Raw genomic sequence first — 17,058 nt, forward strand, 5'->3', positions numbered from 1 at the left:
TGAGGCTATCCCTGGAATATGAAGCGGTCACCGAGAGAAAAATGATCAAAGACACACAACCGACAACCTGAATCTTAATGTGAGCACTACGTGACTTCAACTCACTCGTGTCCAGTTGAACAGGACCTCCTAATTCCACCACATTGTAAATGAGATTGTTTGAAAAATACATTACAAAAAAAGTGCATTGCTTGAACAATGCACGTCTCAGTTCATCGAGTATTCGCTTCGAAACTCTGCACATGACTGAAGAAGTTTTTGAAAGTACACTCCATGGTTTTATATTCTGTTTCCCCAAGTTAACATCTCTATGAACTGAGACTAAAACCTCTGGTTTCAAAGTTGCGGCTAGAAGCACAACTGTATAAAAACAGTGCTTTCTCTGCTGCTGTTTATCAAGCATGATTTCATACACGTAAAGTATGTTTTGCATCTTGGTGATGAAACGCGTTGCATCACCTTTTCAGGGTTTGCAGCAAGAGCAGCAATGAATCATCCCAACATCGCACACCAGTCCACATCGCTGACCTCTCGCTGAACTACACACAAACGAGAGATGCGCCATGATCTGATCTGAATCTGAACAGAAATGTTGTGGTGGATGTGTGTGTACACAATGTATCTGCTTACTGTAGGAGAAAATGTCGTGATTGCCAATGAGGGTCTGTAGTTAAACTATTTGATATGTGCTCTGCACTGACTGATGAAGTCAGCTTGTCTGTCATGTAACCTTTGTGTGTGTGTGTGTGTGTGTGTGTGTGTGTGTGTGTGTGTGTGTGTGTGTGTGTGTGTGTGTGTGTGTGTGTGTGTGTGTGTGTGTGTGTGTGTGTGTGTGTGTGTGTGTGTGTGTGTGTGTGTGTGTGTGTGTGTGTGCGCGTGTGTGAATATATGGACTGCATTTCCTGTGTTAAAAAGCACATGCATTGCTTTTTCTGAGATTTATGTCACCTCATCATTGGAAATAGAGGGGAATGCAATAAATTTACTGTCGCTTTGTCGCTGTGTTTCTTTTCCCCCTCCCTAGATGTGCGTTGTCCATCCAGACACCGGATGTCACGTGGTCACTCCTGTGAAGAGCGAACTGCCTGGAACCCACATTACTGTGCCGTTGCCGACTGTCAGATGCTGCTCCTGAATGAGGCGGAGATGGTGAGAGCAGACGACACAGTCTCTTTGTCTGTCACGTCCCTCTGTGTCACCATTGTCCTTCCTGTCTGCTCGTGTTTTGTTGTTTTCATGTTCGTGTGTGCGTCTCCTTGTCAATTTAAGTTTTCTTTTTTCTTTGCGTTTGCTTTCTAGTGCTTTTCCATCCAACCATTTCTCCATGTTTACAGTTTATTTTATAACACATCATAGATTGTAAATATTCATGTCCATTTTTGCTGCACCATGTGGCCAAGTTTGTCACTTGACACTTTATATAAGGGCCAGTAAGCGATTTTAAAGCAATACACGTTTTGTAAAAATCAACGAATATTTCCTTTTGTGACAGAGCCTGGGCTGCTTGAGAAACAAGCTTTCTCCAAAATTGCTTACTGCCCCTTAACCCCTTTTCCCCTCTCAGTGCTGCTGGGTTAATAGTAACAGTAATAAAATTGGTAGTAATTATAAGGATAAGCATAATAATAATGGAGATGACCGAGAATGTAGATTCCAATTAGAGAAACTCAAGGTCCTGATTGAATCCTGCGTTCTGTGAGAATCCATTCTCCACATTGAAATTCATCCCACGGCCGGGACCACCAGTAGCTAGGTTAGGCAGAGCAGACTCTCTTACTTTGCCTCTGTTGTTTTGATTAGTATCACACAGGATTATGCTAGTTTTTTTTTCCGTGAGATTAGACGTCCTGTTGTCAAGAACAAATGAGTCGGCAGGGTAATCTTATTTACCTTGTTCTGTTGGCAACATCCTCTCCTCGCTTAACAGCTTTGTGTGTGCTCCTATTTAAAGCCTGCACATACCCTTGTCCTACAAAGACGTTTTCACTTTCCTTTTTCATGGATAAATATCTTCCCAGGATGACTGTGGAATATTGTTTATCAATATCCACGTCAGATTTAAGTTGCAGTGGCATCCGTTACCTCCTTACCACAGGCAAATGCCTCTTGAGTCCGGAAATTGTTTTGACCACTCGACTGCACTTTCGTTGCTCTCATCCATAGACTCTCTGAATAACAGCGCAAAGAACAGAATATGAAACTGTAAGATGTTTTTCTATGAACACGCGATATTGATTTTTTCATATTGCACAAACGGATGTGGAAGCAGTGCAGTGCAGAAAAAAATCATGCAGGTACAGGTCAGCAGATTCGGTTAGTTATTACATTAAATGTCAGAATGGGGAAAAAATGGATCTCTGTGACTTTTGACAGTTGCTTAACTGTTGACCCAATGGTTTCAGTGGTTCCCAGTGTCTGGGATTTTCCAAAACAAACGTTCTCTAAAGTTTTTACTCAGAATAACAAAGCATCGAGTGAGTGGGAGTTCTGCGGATCGAAACACCTTGTTGATGAGAGAGGTTGAGAGGAGAAGGGACAGGCTGGTTGGAGCTGACTGACCGGAGATGTGATAACTTTCCCGCTGCGGTGAGCAGAAAAGCTTCTCACAGTAAACAATGCGTTCTTCCCCGAGGCAGATGGGGTACAACAGCAGAACACTACGTCCACTCCACTCACTCATAAATCCAATCCTGCCAGCTAAGAACAGGACAAAGACTCGCCAACACTAGAAATCTGAACACTGGGGGAATCTTTTATTATTATCGTGGTCTAATAAATCTCAGCTTCAACAGCACAAATCCATGATCTCAAGCTGCCTCGTGTCAACAGTCCAGACCGTTGGAGCGGTACACATATATGGTGTGGTTTTAATGGCACACTTTGGGGCCTTTAATACTAATTAATCATCCCTTTGATGCCACGGCCTGCGAAAAAAAATCGCTGGGTCGTCCAGTAAAAGATTTGAACCAGGCTCAACTTTTTTCTACAAATGAATTCCTGGAAGATTAAGCTGTAGCGTCGACCTCGCTTACCTATAATCTTTCATCACAAAATCACCATGGCAACTTTCCTCAGTTGTAAAACTCTTATATCCTCTAGTATGATTCATGACTGCCTTGTTATTTCTCAGACCCTGATTCATTTTGACAGTCTCAGCACAGCAACAGTGACAGAACAGAGCCCCCCTCTGAGCAGTTTGCTGTCACCAAATTTCATATGAATAACACTTTAATTCCGTCTGTTAGAGTTACACATTGTTTGCTTTTCACCCAACGTCATTTCTCTACTGACTGACCCCTAACCCTGTTTTAAACGGCGTTAAATGACATGCAAAAAGCTTGAAATGTGTTGACATGATTGCCATCCCATGGTTAAACATAGATCTGGGGCAAAATGGCTTCTTGAGCACTTATTTTAGTCAAATGGTTGATCTCAGTGCGCTGTTTCAGAGTCACAAAAGCCCCCGGCGTTGTTGTGTTGGACTTTACAAACCTTTCCTCGTACCAGAATTACGGAGAGAAGCGTGGCTTCAGATTTCAATGTCTGACATTACTGAGGGTTTGACGCGTTATTCCAATAGACCCATCCGCAGCCTTTCCGCGACGGTGCCTTTTGTTTTTGCGGCAACACAGAACAACAGCTTTTAACTGCATCCAGGTAGAGACCCAGACTCTGAAAGGTCACCCGTAACACCGCCGGATTTCTGTTATGTCAGCAAACTGTAGGTCAAAGCGATTAAGCAGTCGTATGAAGACTTGCTCCTGGGGTGACGAGGTGTAGACAGCAGAACAGACTCTGTCGAATGGATCAGAGCATCGGGTGCTGTGAACATGCAATCATACATGTCGAGGGCGAAACATTTATGAGTTACTGTACCTGTGCAGTGTGTCAGGGCAATATACATTTTTCCATTATATTAGTAAGTCTTTACATATGATAAGACCATGAACTTGTTGGGGATTTGATTTAAATATGCCGTTGTTAAAGCTCCACAGACTCCTACAGCCTCATGTTTGTGTGACAGTCATCAGAAGTATAGGTATTTTCATTTAACTCAGAAACTTCCTGTAGAATGTGTCCTTGTTTCCCGTGTGATGCCGTGTCTCTCCGAGCAAACGATACATAAATAATGCAGCATTCTGAGGAAAACGCGTGTCTCTCTGAAATGCATTTAAATAATTCAGATTTAGCCACAGATTAAAAATTAGAATAGTTTGTACTTGCCCATTGGCTTTGATGTGGGAAGCTGGCAGATTTATCCCAGTGCACACTGCCCTTTTTTCTATAGTAAAATGAATTAATTAAAATGGCAATTTGCTGAAATGTTCCATATTTTAATCTAAAAAAGTGTTTGTTATAATTCAATCTGTGTGACCTTTATGTTCCTCCATTCTCTTCAACTTTTAGAAAACACTGGAGTGGAAAAAGTGAGAGGAAAGATGATCTTTAAGAGTCCATTCACACAAGTTTTGATTTATTGTTGGCTGTGAAAATCGTTTTTTCCAGTGTTTCTGCCTTTCCTCTTATTGTCCCTTTTCATCTTGTTCAAATTATCAGTTTTTCTCTTGTTGTCTTAAGACATAATGGAAAGGACAGAAGTGCAGTATCACTGAGAACAGCTGATACTGTCATCCGTAATAGGAGGTTTACTTAATAAATGACTGTAGCCTTATTTGCCAAAGGCCATTAGGCCCTCGGCCATTTGTGCTGCCAATGTGACACTTCCCTAATTGTAAGACAAACTATGCTAAGCCAAACGACACAAAAAAAAGCCAAAAGGTGGAAAACAGAACATGAACACAATCTTGAGAGCTGCAATATGAAGGTGATGAAACTGAGAGAAAGGTGTGATTCCAGAGGGTCCCCCCCCCCCCCCCGCCCCACAGATTTGAGACTTTTCTCATTTTCACCTTCAGCTTGTCGTGAAGCCTTCAGTTGTTCCTTGGTGTCATGAAGCACATGTTGTAAAAAAATCAGTGGAGAAATTCAGCTTATTCCTCATATATATTTCTAAAGCTGCCGATGACGGCCAGTAGAGGGAACTCGTGATATATTTTTTTTATTGGTTGTGTCAACAGCACAGTAAAAAAAAATTATGTAGTCACCGGATCCAGAGAGTGATGCCAATGCAGAAGTGCTCAAAGACCAGCAGAGGGCGACTCCACTTGTTGCAAAAAGAAGTCTGTTTCTTTTGAAGTCTATGAGAAAATGAGTCTACTTCTCACTCGATTTATTACGTCTGTAAACATTTTCCTGAGGAGTTTATGGTCTCAATTGCTAGTTTCAAGTCATCTTCAATACAGCATGATGTTCATGATGTAAATTATGGACCCATAAGAGTAAAATAGATGATAAAGCCCCGTAGGCATTGGAGCGTGGATACCATGTGATTGACAGTTGGTACCACGTCCAATAGGTGCAGGTCATAGGTGTAAGTGCACGTGCACGTGCAGTGGACAAGCTCTCAGTTAGCCAAACCCACTGCTCGTCCAAATATTTACTTTTGGTTTCCAAAAACCAAGATGGCGCTGGCCAAAATGCTATACTGGATAATCACATTAATTTTGTCATACTTCCCTAGCATCAGTTATAATTTTAGCCCCCCAAAAAGAGATTACATGAACCAATGATTAGTTTCAAATTAAGTAACAAAGTATTAATTGGATGAGTGTGTTTCACGCATTAATGGGTTAATTAGTGGGTTATTAAATAAGTAATCATTATGAAAAAAGCTACAGATTATACTACAGTCCCTGCTCAAGATCATTGTTCGGCCCTTACAGGACAGAACTGTACTCTATGTATGCCTGTCACTACAAGCGGCGGCAGCGAGGCTCGAGTGGCAGCTCATCTTTCTTAGTCATTACAGCTCAGACCTCCAGACTTTGTCATTACATCAGAGAAAGTGAGAGCCAGAGCTGTCCTCAAAACCAAGTCCCACGAGGCGAAGCAAAGAGGTGACTCGCCGAGAGGATCACAGGGTGGCGGGGAGATAAACTGGCAGACGTGGGGAACAGAGGGACCGACAAAACAAGACAGACAGGGTGCTGCATTGAGTGGAGAGGTGTGAGGATGTTCGATAAGCCCATTATCACTCCGCGTGGAGGACACCAGGCCCTTTTCTCTTTTCCTTTTTACTCACCACTCTCTCACCACGGCCGTCCTCCTTCCTTTTGTCTGTGTAATCTTTTCGGAGCCAAACATTTGGTATGCAAGCCGTACAGGAAGATATGGGCTGACACAAAATGATGTGCCGCAAACGCCGGCTCTGTTTTATCCAATGATTCCTCATTTATCAGGACAGCTGCAGCTATTGTGGGCTATTGGCCCAACACAGCATGCTATATAAACATGGTGTCCAGAATAACCCCAGCAGAAATAGATAAGGAGCCTCTGTGACCATTGTATGCGCATTCTTCACATTTCTTACAGTCTGCATTTATCTTTCTGTTGGCTGTTATTCTTCCTCTATGTGCCTACTTTGGGTTTCTGCCTTTTTTTAAATGTATTCAGCCTTGTATCTGTCTTGAATTTCTCCCTCTGTGTCTCTTGTTCCCGCCTTTCTTTCTCGCTCTGTCTTTCCTCCTCTTTCTCAGCGGATTCCCCCCATGTTTTTGCAGGAGAGACGCTCCGCATCATGCAAGGTCCATCTCCTGCGACGCACCATCAGCGTTCCAGTGGAAACCCAGTTTCCAGAATTCCACTGCCAGCTGTCCACTGAGAGCGGTGAGTAGCCCGAGGACGTGCCTCTGCAGTGGTGGGGATGAATCATGCACACGTTCAATTAGAAGTACTTAGATTGAGTAATAACCTTGAAATCAAACGTTTAACTTGGCCGTGGAACCATTAAATTCAATTTACTATCAAGACTGTGGAGCTTGGGGAGCCTTGTTTATGGCTTGTCTCTGGTTTTGGCTTTTTTTTTTTGCACATTCAAGTCAAACTTAAGCCTTCATATGCAGATGCTTGTTCTGTACAATGGTCAAATGGACCGTGTAACTCAAGAAGCACTCTGCTCCTCACATCATTGCACTGCCCAGGATGAGGCTTTTGAAAATAAAATGCTCACACTCCTTTCTTCTGCCTCATAGCCACTAGATGGAGAGCTTGCTGCTTCACAGCATTCCAGTGCACTTTATGTTTCATCCACAAAACAAAGACGGACATCGATGAAGGTTCTTGTCTCTTACAGACGGCAGGTGTCATGTTGTATTCCCCCTATTGCTTTTATGTCATTGTTATGCTTATATAGCAGTGACTCTCTAGATATGCGGACTTGTGTCTACGGACAAGATGGAGCACCCCAGTGAAAACAGTTTTCAGGATGTGACTGTGAGAGAGAACATATTGAATCAGTCACGGTGAGACACTAGGTGGCACTGAGGGTTGACGCTGAAGCATTTGTATCCCACGGTTACCGTTGCCGGGTTGTAATCTGGCATGCAACACAATGTTACTACATCAGTGTCGCATTGCTCATTTAGTTGAAGTGCTTTTTTCATGATGCCATCACATTATTTTGTCTGCAGCCTGTACATAGCTGACATTTAATTAAGTTTAGGTGTATTGAGTTATGTCATTTCCTGAGGTGTTGTTGTCTTCTGTCCCACAGACAGTGTGTCTGGACAGAATAAAGATTGTATCATTTGGCATTTTTAACCAAGGTCCTTGCACATTTCTGTAATGCCACAGCGGTTTCAGTGATGCTTTGTGCTGCGGACAGGACGGTGCTCTCTGACGACACCGTGTCTGTTCAAACAGTGGTTTTCGACATCTGAACAATTGAGTCAGTTTGTTTGTAGTTGGATGGATGTGCAGTGGTATCTGATGGCCTACTAACCCTTCAGAGTAAGCAATTTAGTTCACAAAAGATTTACTTTTAGCCACTTTTTTATATTTATTTATTTTATCCCTTCACTGGCATTATATGTATTTATTTCTAGTCCTTTTGGTTAAAGTAGCAAGTGTCAGTTTAACAGTTTCTCCTCTTTTTGTGCGTGTGCTCAGCTCAAACGCTTTAAACGCCCCGGTTTTCTTCCTCAAACACTTCTATCATACCCTGTGCCTCCCAAGTGAGGTCACATTAATGAAATGAGCAGAGACGTCCTTCTGTCTTCTCAAAGTTATGGCTCTTATCCAGCATTCTCTGCACAGCTCGTATTTGGCCTTTAGAATACAAAAATCTCTGCAGTTTTCGCACACACACACACACACACACACACACACACACACACACACACACACACACAAATAACAGTTGGCATTGTGATGCGGATACAGTGTAAGATGCATTATCATACTGAATCTGTATGATTACTGCAGCTTGGTTTTGTTTATCTGAGGGGGGACGTGGCTAAAAGAATATTCTCCCAGCTAGTTCACTAATTACAGAGTAATTAGCAACTCTGCCAATGACATCCTGAAACTCAATTATTACTTAATAACATTATTATCATGGAAGGTCACTTCTTAATCACTGATTCAGATTTCCATTCTCACTATTCTGCTTGTTAGCTAGAGTACATCTCTACACATCAAAGTATCATGATTGTGGTTATGATGTCAGTCATTCAAAATTTCATCTCAGCTCTTTTTTTAAATCACCTAACCGGTTATATTTGGATTTGAATTCAGGGATGAAAATTAACATATTAACATATATAATTTTTCAGTAAGATGTAAAACTAACTGAACACATTGACAGAATATTTGTCCAGAAATGCTAGAAAAAAACCCATCTGATATGATTCATTGTTTGATATGAAAAGCATAACCCGGTCTTAAAATTGATGTTTTAAATGTTTTAAATGAACCAGCACTGATTTCGGAGTAGTGTCTATTTTAGAGGGAGATGTTAATATCCAGTGATACAGTAGCAATAAGGTAGCCTGAAAGTGACAACTCTGACAGTAATTCATAAATTAGTAAATACTTAGAAATATCAGACATCTGTGCATTTCTCATGAATAAAAAAGAAAGAGAAACTTTCAGTACCACCTTTTTTAAAGTTGCATGTGTGTGTGTGTGTGTGTGTGTGTGTGTGTTCAACAGTATGGTTTTCAAATCATCTTCCACATCACAATACTACAGACACTTAACACACTCACGTGGTCTGTGTTTCATTAAATTATTCATCGCCACGGATCTCACCTGCTCTTGTCCTTGAGAGACACAGGCTCAAAATAAGCGGCGTGATGAATAAAGCCCACACTGAGATGAATGGGAATCCACAGCAAATCAGAGAGTGCTCTCATCTCGTCTCACCCCCCGACTGAATAGTGAGCGGCTGCCGCTATTCTTTTGAACTCTTCGTGGTTTTGGCACAAACATGTGAGAGACGGGAGAGCGCTGTTCCACTCCCACCAGACCAACTAAGCTTAATTTTACTGAGGTGGAATTCTTTCATTCTTTTTCATGCAGCTTTGGAAAAGTTTTCGGCTGTTGGCTCTTTAAAGATGCTGGGGCATATGCTGCCCTATTTTCCAGTTCTTACTGCTTCCATAAATATATTGAGGAGCTATAACATTTCCGATAGGATTAAAGAGAACTGGATAACTGACCAAAGGCTGTTGAATGATTTTTGCCTTGTAGCACAAATACTGACTCAAATGTATCTTAATATTCCCTCTGATGTTTAATTTACTTAAGTCCTCCTTTCTCCTCAGCTTATTATTACAATTAGCTATCGTTAGACATAATGGTTGACTTCATGCTGGTCACTCCAGTCTCTTTTACCAGTAAATAATGGATTGTTTTGTCAGTGTCTTGTTTTGGTTTTAATTTGATGAACTCAAAACATCTCAGATATGAGGAGCTGCAACTTCTCAACAACATGGCATTTTTTAGATTGAAAAAAGTTTTAAAGCTAAAGGTTTGGTGTGCTCCATTTGCATGCAATATGTAGCTGGAAAGGGCAGGGCTACCTACTTTAAAGGTCATATGCATATACAAGATTAGGAATATTTATACAGTGGCCAACTACTTGTATTTTCTGTAAAGATAATAGTGTGTGATGGTGGCCTGGGCAGAGATTGAAATCACACTCTTTCTTATGTGTGGTGAGATCCCAGCTTCTCCCATCGTCTCCTGAGCCAATCAGCCGCTCTGTACTGTACCTCCAGTAGAGACGGTCGTCCACCAACCCAAGGTCGACGGTTCGATCCCAGCTTCCCCCAGTCCGCATGACTCAACCACCGTAAAGCATAATTCACTGGTACAAAAGTGCAATAACCATCTGCAATATTTATATTTATCCTCCATGTGCAACTATTGCTACTGCGCTGTATATAGTATTTATATTTTGTTATATTTTGTACATATTGCTTTTTTAATTTTCTTTCTATATTCTGCTATATTCTGTCCACTGTGCTGCTGTAATGACCAAATTTCCCCATTGTGGGACAAATTATGGTATATCTTATCTTATCTTATCTTATGCCGATGTGTCAAGACACTTAACCCTACTGTAAACTGCCTCTGACGGCTCTTCTGGCAGAGTATGAATGTGACAGAAGCGTTTTGATTGGTCGATAATACTAGAAAACGATCTACAAATACAGTCCATTTACCATTTAGTACATGAGAGTCTCTATCTGTGAAACCAATGGCTCTCCCCATGACATCTTGTGAACGTGCTAATTTCTTTCCCATTTTCCACACTAAGACATCTATCAGAGTACAGACCATGTAGAACACCACAGCTACACGTTATTGTCTTTAGGCTACATGCTAGCCATGCTAACTAGCTGGCATGCAGGCCCACTGAAGCTGTTTTCAGACAGTGCAGTTGACATTATGACGAGTCAGACGTGTTCACAACAGCAGGAACATTTCATTTTCGGCAGGAAGTGGTGCCGGGGTTGAGCGCTCACTCGCGGATATATTCCCGCCATATTCTCACATGGGCTCACTCAGGCATTTTCCAGAACTATACCAGCAAGCCCCCTAGTAAAATGTCCGTAGCATAATTTGCGTACATTTGCATTCCGACATACTTTTTCTGACTCCGGAAAAGTTGAGGAAAATGTCCATACTTCATTTTCGCTGCCAAACCTTAACATTTTTGTGACAGCTTTTAAGTGTTGGCAACTCTATACTTTACATTCGGATTCAGGCAAGACAAGCGGTCAATAATATAGGCATAAACTAATGGTGTTGCCACATGTTAACTAAGCTGAAACAATTACTTGATTGATTCAGTAGTTGATCTGCAGAAATTATATTCGCAGCTAATTTGATATTCGATCAATCTTCAGCGTTGTTTTACAAGCAAAAATCTCAAACTTTCTCCAGTTCCAACTTCTTTTGATATTAGTGTATTAAGTATTTAAGTATTGGATTTAAGCTTGGCAGAGGGTGGACAAAACAAGCAATTTGAAGATTGGGGTCTGAGACACTGATGACTGTTTTTTTTTTTTTACATTTCATATATTACTAAATTATTTGATAATCAAAATCTTTATCTCCGGCGCATAGGTTACCTTGCTGCACAGGCTGTCAATTCAGGTCAGGTGCCGTATCGAAATGCGAGTTGACACGGTGCCCAGCCAGCTCAGGTTTTCGTGTTGACCCATTGTTAACATGCAGGTTGCAGCAGTAGTAGGGAAGTTTCTAAATTCTTCCTTCATGTCAATGTTTTTCAGACTGATGCTCCTAAGTTCTCATTATGACGAGAGAAAAAATATGCTGAGCGTGAAATTGATCAAAGTGGAAACATTCAGCACTGCCACAACCCCCTCCCCCCCATCTCTCCCCCCACCACCACCACCGCCAACAACATGGAAACTACTCCGCTCTCTCTCTCTCCTCTCCCTCCCTCCCATCCTGTGCTCCGCTATGCTCTCTCGCTCTCTCTCTCTCTCCCCACTCTCCAGAGAGCGGTTCAGTCAGACAGATGTAACACAACAGTAGAAGCCTGAGCAGAGCTGGCAGGCTGCAGGGGCCAGAGCAGAGCCAGCAGCTCTGACCGGAGAGAACAGTGAAGAGGAGACGGCGGCGGCAGCAGAGGGGGATAGTTGTAGTAGCAGTTTCACGCGGTGCAGTTCAGTTACACAGCCGACTTTGCCCCCCGGGATGTGGGTGTGTTGATGTGGGTGCTCATCACCCTGTGACTTTAACATGGACCCTGACAGCAGCACCCATCCAGAGACACAGCATGGTGAGTGAGCTCTGAAGGAGAAAAAAAGATGTGAAGCTGTGAGACTGATACCTGTGGACAAAGTTGCAGAGCGTGTTTAGTGAGCGAGGGAGTTAGGTCACACGGTTGTCCTGTTAGGTTGCAGTTATGACTAGGCTCTCCTTTTGGCTCTCAGGCTGTTGACTATAGGGCCTCTGTGGTCAAATGAATAGGACTTCAGTCTGTTCTGTTGGGTAGGGGGTTACGGGGTGAGGGGTGTTACATGGCAATGTGGTGAAATCAACTGCCCGCTAAAGACATTTTGCTCCAATGACCTTTATTTGTAGCAATTTAAATCTCTCTCTCTGCAGTTTGCCTTGTCCTCCCTTCAGTTTGTTGTGGCTTCATGGAGCAGGAATCTCTCTCTTCAGCTCTTCGAATGGAATAATTAACCATGAGGGCCGTGGGTGTAGTACCATTCCATTTCAAAAGAGATAATTTGATGGTTATGTGAATGTGTGTATTTTGTATGCTGTGTAGTGGGCTGCTGTATGTGGGTGTTTTTTTTTTATGTTCGAGACAGAGAGCGGCAGAAAGGATTGAAAGTGGGAGACGGAGGGAAAAAGAAGGGGAGAGACAGAAAGAGAAAAGAGTTATGTACACAAATAAATCCAGGGGGATCTAGACTGCACTGTGGGCCAGTGAGAGAGCTCACTTTCTCTTCCCCCTTCATTTTCTGCCGCCCCCCCCCCCCAACTGCTTCAAATGTTCAAGCCTAAACTACATTGTCAAAAGGCAGAAAAAAATAAATAATTTAATATTAACTGGGCCAGAAAAGACAATGTTTTGTCTCCATGGCCGACGGGAAGGACTCTGCCGCGCTGCTGATGAAGAATGTGGTTAACGGAATGAGTCAACAGAGAACATATTTCAAGAGACCATAGTTACTTTTTCGCCAGCGTCTATGCCACATTGCTTTATGTACTGGGCTCTCTGCCACGACGGAGAAAGGAGAGACAAAGAAAGGGGAAAAGGCGACTACTAAAGATAACTTTAGCATTTGGTATGCATCTCCTGAGACGTTAACAAACTCCTGTGTGCGAGCTAACCAAATAAGTGAGGACTTTTTCTCACCCCCACAGCGAGCTTTCCCAAAATGAAATGTCGGCAGTAATATTCTCTTTCTCCTCTCAACCAGTCAGCCGGCTCCTTCCCATGCACACAGCAGCTCGAGGAGTCTCCTTCTCGAAGGTCCAATATAAATAGAAGAGTGAGTGTAGAGAGGGCAATGATCTGATATCACCTGATCACATTCTCACCTCAGGCCTTCTCAGCTGCAGGAGGAGTTCACACTTCCCAAAGTTTGCAGGCAACACTTTTCACTTCTCAGACACACACCATGCATGCACAGAATTGTCATTGCTGTTGTTTGCATCAAATCTACGAGGAGAGCGCTTTGCATATTAATGTTTTTCATATATTACACACTACTTTGTGTATTTTGCATGGATAGGCGATGCTAATCTGCTACATGCAAAGCTAAAAAGAGATAGTAACTGCACCTTTGTATCATACACCTTTTATGTCTGCAGAAAACAGAAATTCTGAGTGGCATTTGGACCTTTCATTTCTAGCCTAACTGTACACGTGTGCACCCGGTAGTTGTGTCAGGAATAAACTCAGTATTTCAGTAAACGTATTTGTCTTTACAAGGAGCCAAGGCTAATTCAGGCCCTAAAATGAGCATAACCACTAGTTTATAGGAGCACACAGAGGTTGGAGGAATGTCGAGGGAGGACAGTAAAAAGGGAGAGGCAGAAAAAAGTGCTTATTCGTGGCCATCATTGACATGTAAATAGGTCTGTATGTTTTTGCCCTAGTTGTGAAAGGTTGAACGCTTGCTCATGTACTGGAGGGGTAAATACAGGGACAATTTTTTGTGTGTGTATGTGTTTTCAATTCTGTCAGAGCTTTGATTAGACTGGGATTAAACCAGCTGGGATTTCTTCTCTTTCCTTTTGTTAAAACCTTTTTTTTCGGGGGGTTGGAAAAAAAACAAGGGCTTTTGGCTCATTTTCCACTTTGAAGCAATTCAGGGTTTCTGACTGAAATTCCAAGATTTTCTTCAGATGAAACTGCGGTCTTGTGGGTGAAAGTGCCACAGGGCTTTGTCTTGAAGAATGTTTGGCTTTTAATAAAAGACTTATTCTTGCTCGTGTTGTCATGTGCTAAAATCTAGCCAGACTCTGGAGCTGGGTGGTACACGGGGTGTAAATTTAGGAACTGGGCTGTCTGCTCACAAATTTAATCTTGAAAATGTTTAAAAAGAGGAGGCGTTATCTGGTGCCAGGCCTCATGGTCAAGTCAACTTCATTCTGTTATGGGGACTTTTGTTCAGTTTATTGTTTCAGTCTTCAGGCAGATGAGTCCCTACCTTGTTTCCAACTGCAGTGTGTGCAGGCATGTGTGTGCATGTTTCTGTATTTTCATCATTTGGGTAGTAAATCTAGATTTTAAATCTTGGGTGTCATGACATGCTGGCAAAGTGGGGTCATTCTGTCAAATCCCACTTTTGATAATTTCTGTATTTCAGGTACTTTGGTTTGTGGGTTAAGGGTTGTCCCTAAAATGAGAACAATACCTGGGTTTTATACTTGCTATATGTTCAAATCTATTCACTTGGTCATCTATGCATTGCTGCATGGGCAGGTAGTGTACAATAAATCAAATTTTCTGCCCAATAAACCCCAGTTAAGACATCAGTTTCCTCAGACTGTCCATTCCTGCAGCTCCTCGTTCCAGCCTCTGTCTGAAACACTTGGTTTAAGCTCCTGTCTCTTTAAGGCCCCTCCCTCCCGAATAAAGCCCAGTCTATTCTGATTTGCCAGCTGGCCCACTCTGTTGTGATTGGTCAACTGCTTCTAGCACATGTGGGAAGTTTTCTCTCTCTTGCTTTTCTCTGCTTTGAGGTGGGCATCCCAGACTAGACGCTAGACATGCACGTCGGTGATATGGTGATGGTGCTCACTTCACTACAGACCGTAAGCTTTTTAACTTTGCATACACAAAAACATATATAACACACCAGAGGAAAGGGAAAACTGAAAAAACATAATAGGTCCCCTTTAACCTCCACCATGGGCAGCAAAAACACAATACTGACATTGTTTTCCCTTGTTTGCTTATTCACACATTCAGCAACAACATCAATGATGAATGCAAATCCATCATTCACTTTCTTTGAGCTCTGGATTTGGTCGCCACCAACACCCTGGGGAAATCTCTTTTTGGGTTTATATGCTTCACTACTGTATGTTCACTGGATTGTCACAAACTTTTGTCTGCCATTTGGTGCTAAGCCTGTAGTATACAGTGGTTTTAACTGCCACCTGCTGCAGCTGGACATTATGTCTATTAAAAACTTTGTGGATCGTACCTGTGTCCACTGGGCCATCGATTCGATGGGATGTCTCCCGAACGGGTCTGTTGTCAAAGTATTTGTGTGACAGAGAAGGAAATAGCGACGGCTGGACAAGGAGGGGCTGAATGTGAGCGAAAAGCAAGCGTATTTAGTAAACTGTCTTAAGGTATCGTGCATGAAAACATTCCGATTCTGTCCACATCCAGTTGAGACTGTGTTTCACACTTGGCTTTAAAATTCTTCTCAAAATGCATCTCGAGTGGCTGCCTGTGATGGGATTTCTCATCCATGCTTGACTCTATTTGTGGAGGAAACTGTGAATGTTTCTTAAGACAGGAGGAGGAAAAAAATATAAACGTCACACACATATGCAGCCATCAGCCACAACAGGAGGAATGCTGTGGCTATTTGCATAATGGATCGTTCTGCACAGTGAGAAACTCGAAACGAGAGAGAAAAAGAAAAAGCAGGAAAAATAAGGCATTGGAAGCCGAGAGGGACACAGGGAGAGACGGAAGATGTGAACTCGTGTCATTGGTCTACGTTCAGAAGCTTTTTCAAGCTAACACTGTGTATTTTAAGTAGACATACCTTAATGCAGGTCAAGGACACACTTGTCTGACACTGCATATTTAGATAATCGTATCCCTGAACATGTCCTTCTGTGGCTTCCGCTGCCAGGTCCTGATGTGTCCCATAGCACATTTTTGGAGGCAGAACTAGTGAATGTCTCAGAAGAGTGAGTTAGAGTTAGATTGACATTTACAGAAGGAATTTGTGTCTCTTAAACATTTCCTCTGCGATCTAGTTTTCAGTGGAACTAAAGACCACCACTCCAAACTAGAGCAAACCAGTCACAGATCACTGGTTGGTTCGAGAGGGTGAAGAAGAAAACTAAATGCATTTAGATGATTTGGAAATCATCATGTTGTTTGTTAAAATGTAAAATTGAGTGATTGAGGTTGAATTTTGTAAAGGAGACAATCATAGGAAAACAACTGGCTGTCTGCAGAGTCGCAATTTCTTGATTGTGATGTTTTGTTTCTTTGTAAGAGCATGTCATTTGTCGGTTTTATAGTGATAACCACAATCAAGCAATTGGCAAACAGATTCAAATATCAGTTCAATTTCTCTAACTTTTTTTCCCCATTATTCTTTCCCCCACATGTCTTTGCTTTTTCAACTATGAAACTGTCATAAATGTAAGTAGCCTAACTTCAAGATTCCTATCGTGAGTCCTAAAAGCAACTCCACAACCAGAGCTTCACTAGATCATTACTTGAGAGTCACTAGCCCACTGAAAAAGTATCTCCGGAGCTGAAACTAAATTCTGGGCCAGCTTCCTTCGATCCAAATGGAGGTGAAGATTGTTAGATACCAAAAAAGGGCCATAACTGACTCCAGTACTTTCACACACACACACACACACACACACACACACACACACACACACACACACACACACACACTGTAGTTCCCTTTACTTCCACCTTTTATTTTCTAAATCTTGTTCACTTTGGCA

The 17,058-nt window shown here is 42.2% G+C and overlaps 1 protein-coding gene across 8 annotated transcripts in view; it reads left to right on the forward strand.

The window, feature by feature from the left end:
• dab2ipb (DAB2 interacting protein b) overlaps positions 1 to 17,058 on the forward strand; it is a 143,535-nt gene that overhangs the window by 12,296 nt on the left and 114,181 nt on the right. For 5 of the 8 annotated variants that reach the window (XM_035608488.2, XM_035608494.2, XM_035608489.2 and 2 more), the window contains 2 exons: positions 1,025 to 1,149; positions 6,597 to 6,726. In XM_035608488.2, the coding sequence (XP_035464381.2) occupies positions 1,051 to 1,149; positions 6,597 to 6,726 (229 nt within the window). In that variant the 5' untranslated portion in view covers positions 1,025 to 1,050. Of the gene's footprint in view, positions 1 to 1,024; positions 1,150 to 6,596; positions 6,727 to 11,908; positions 12,158 to 17,058 lie in introns of those variants that run through there. The other 3 variants (XM_035608497.2, XM_035608498.2, XM_035608490.2) reach the window with 2 other exon arrangements.

The sequence above is a fragment of the Scophthalmus maximus genome, chromosome 20 (assembly GCF_022379125.1).
Source record: "Scophthalmus maximus strain ysfricsl-2021 chromosome 20, ASM2237912v1, whole genome shotgun sequence".
In the NCBI taxonomy this organism is placed as follows: domain Eukaryota; kingdom Metazoa; phylum Chordata; class Actinopteri; order Pleuronectiformes; family Scophthalmidae; genus Scophthalmus; species Scophthalmus maximus.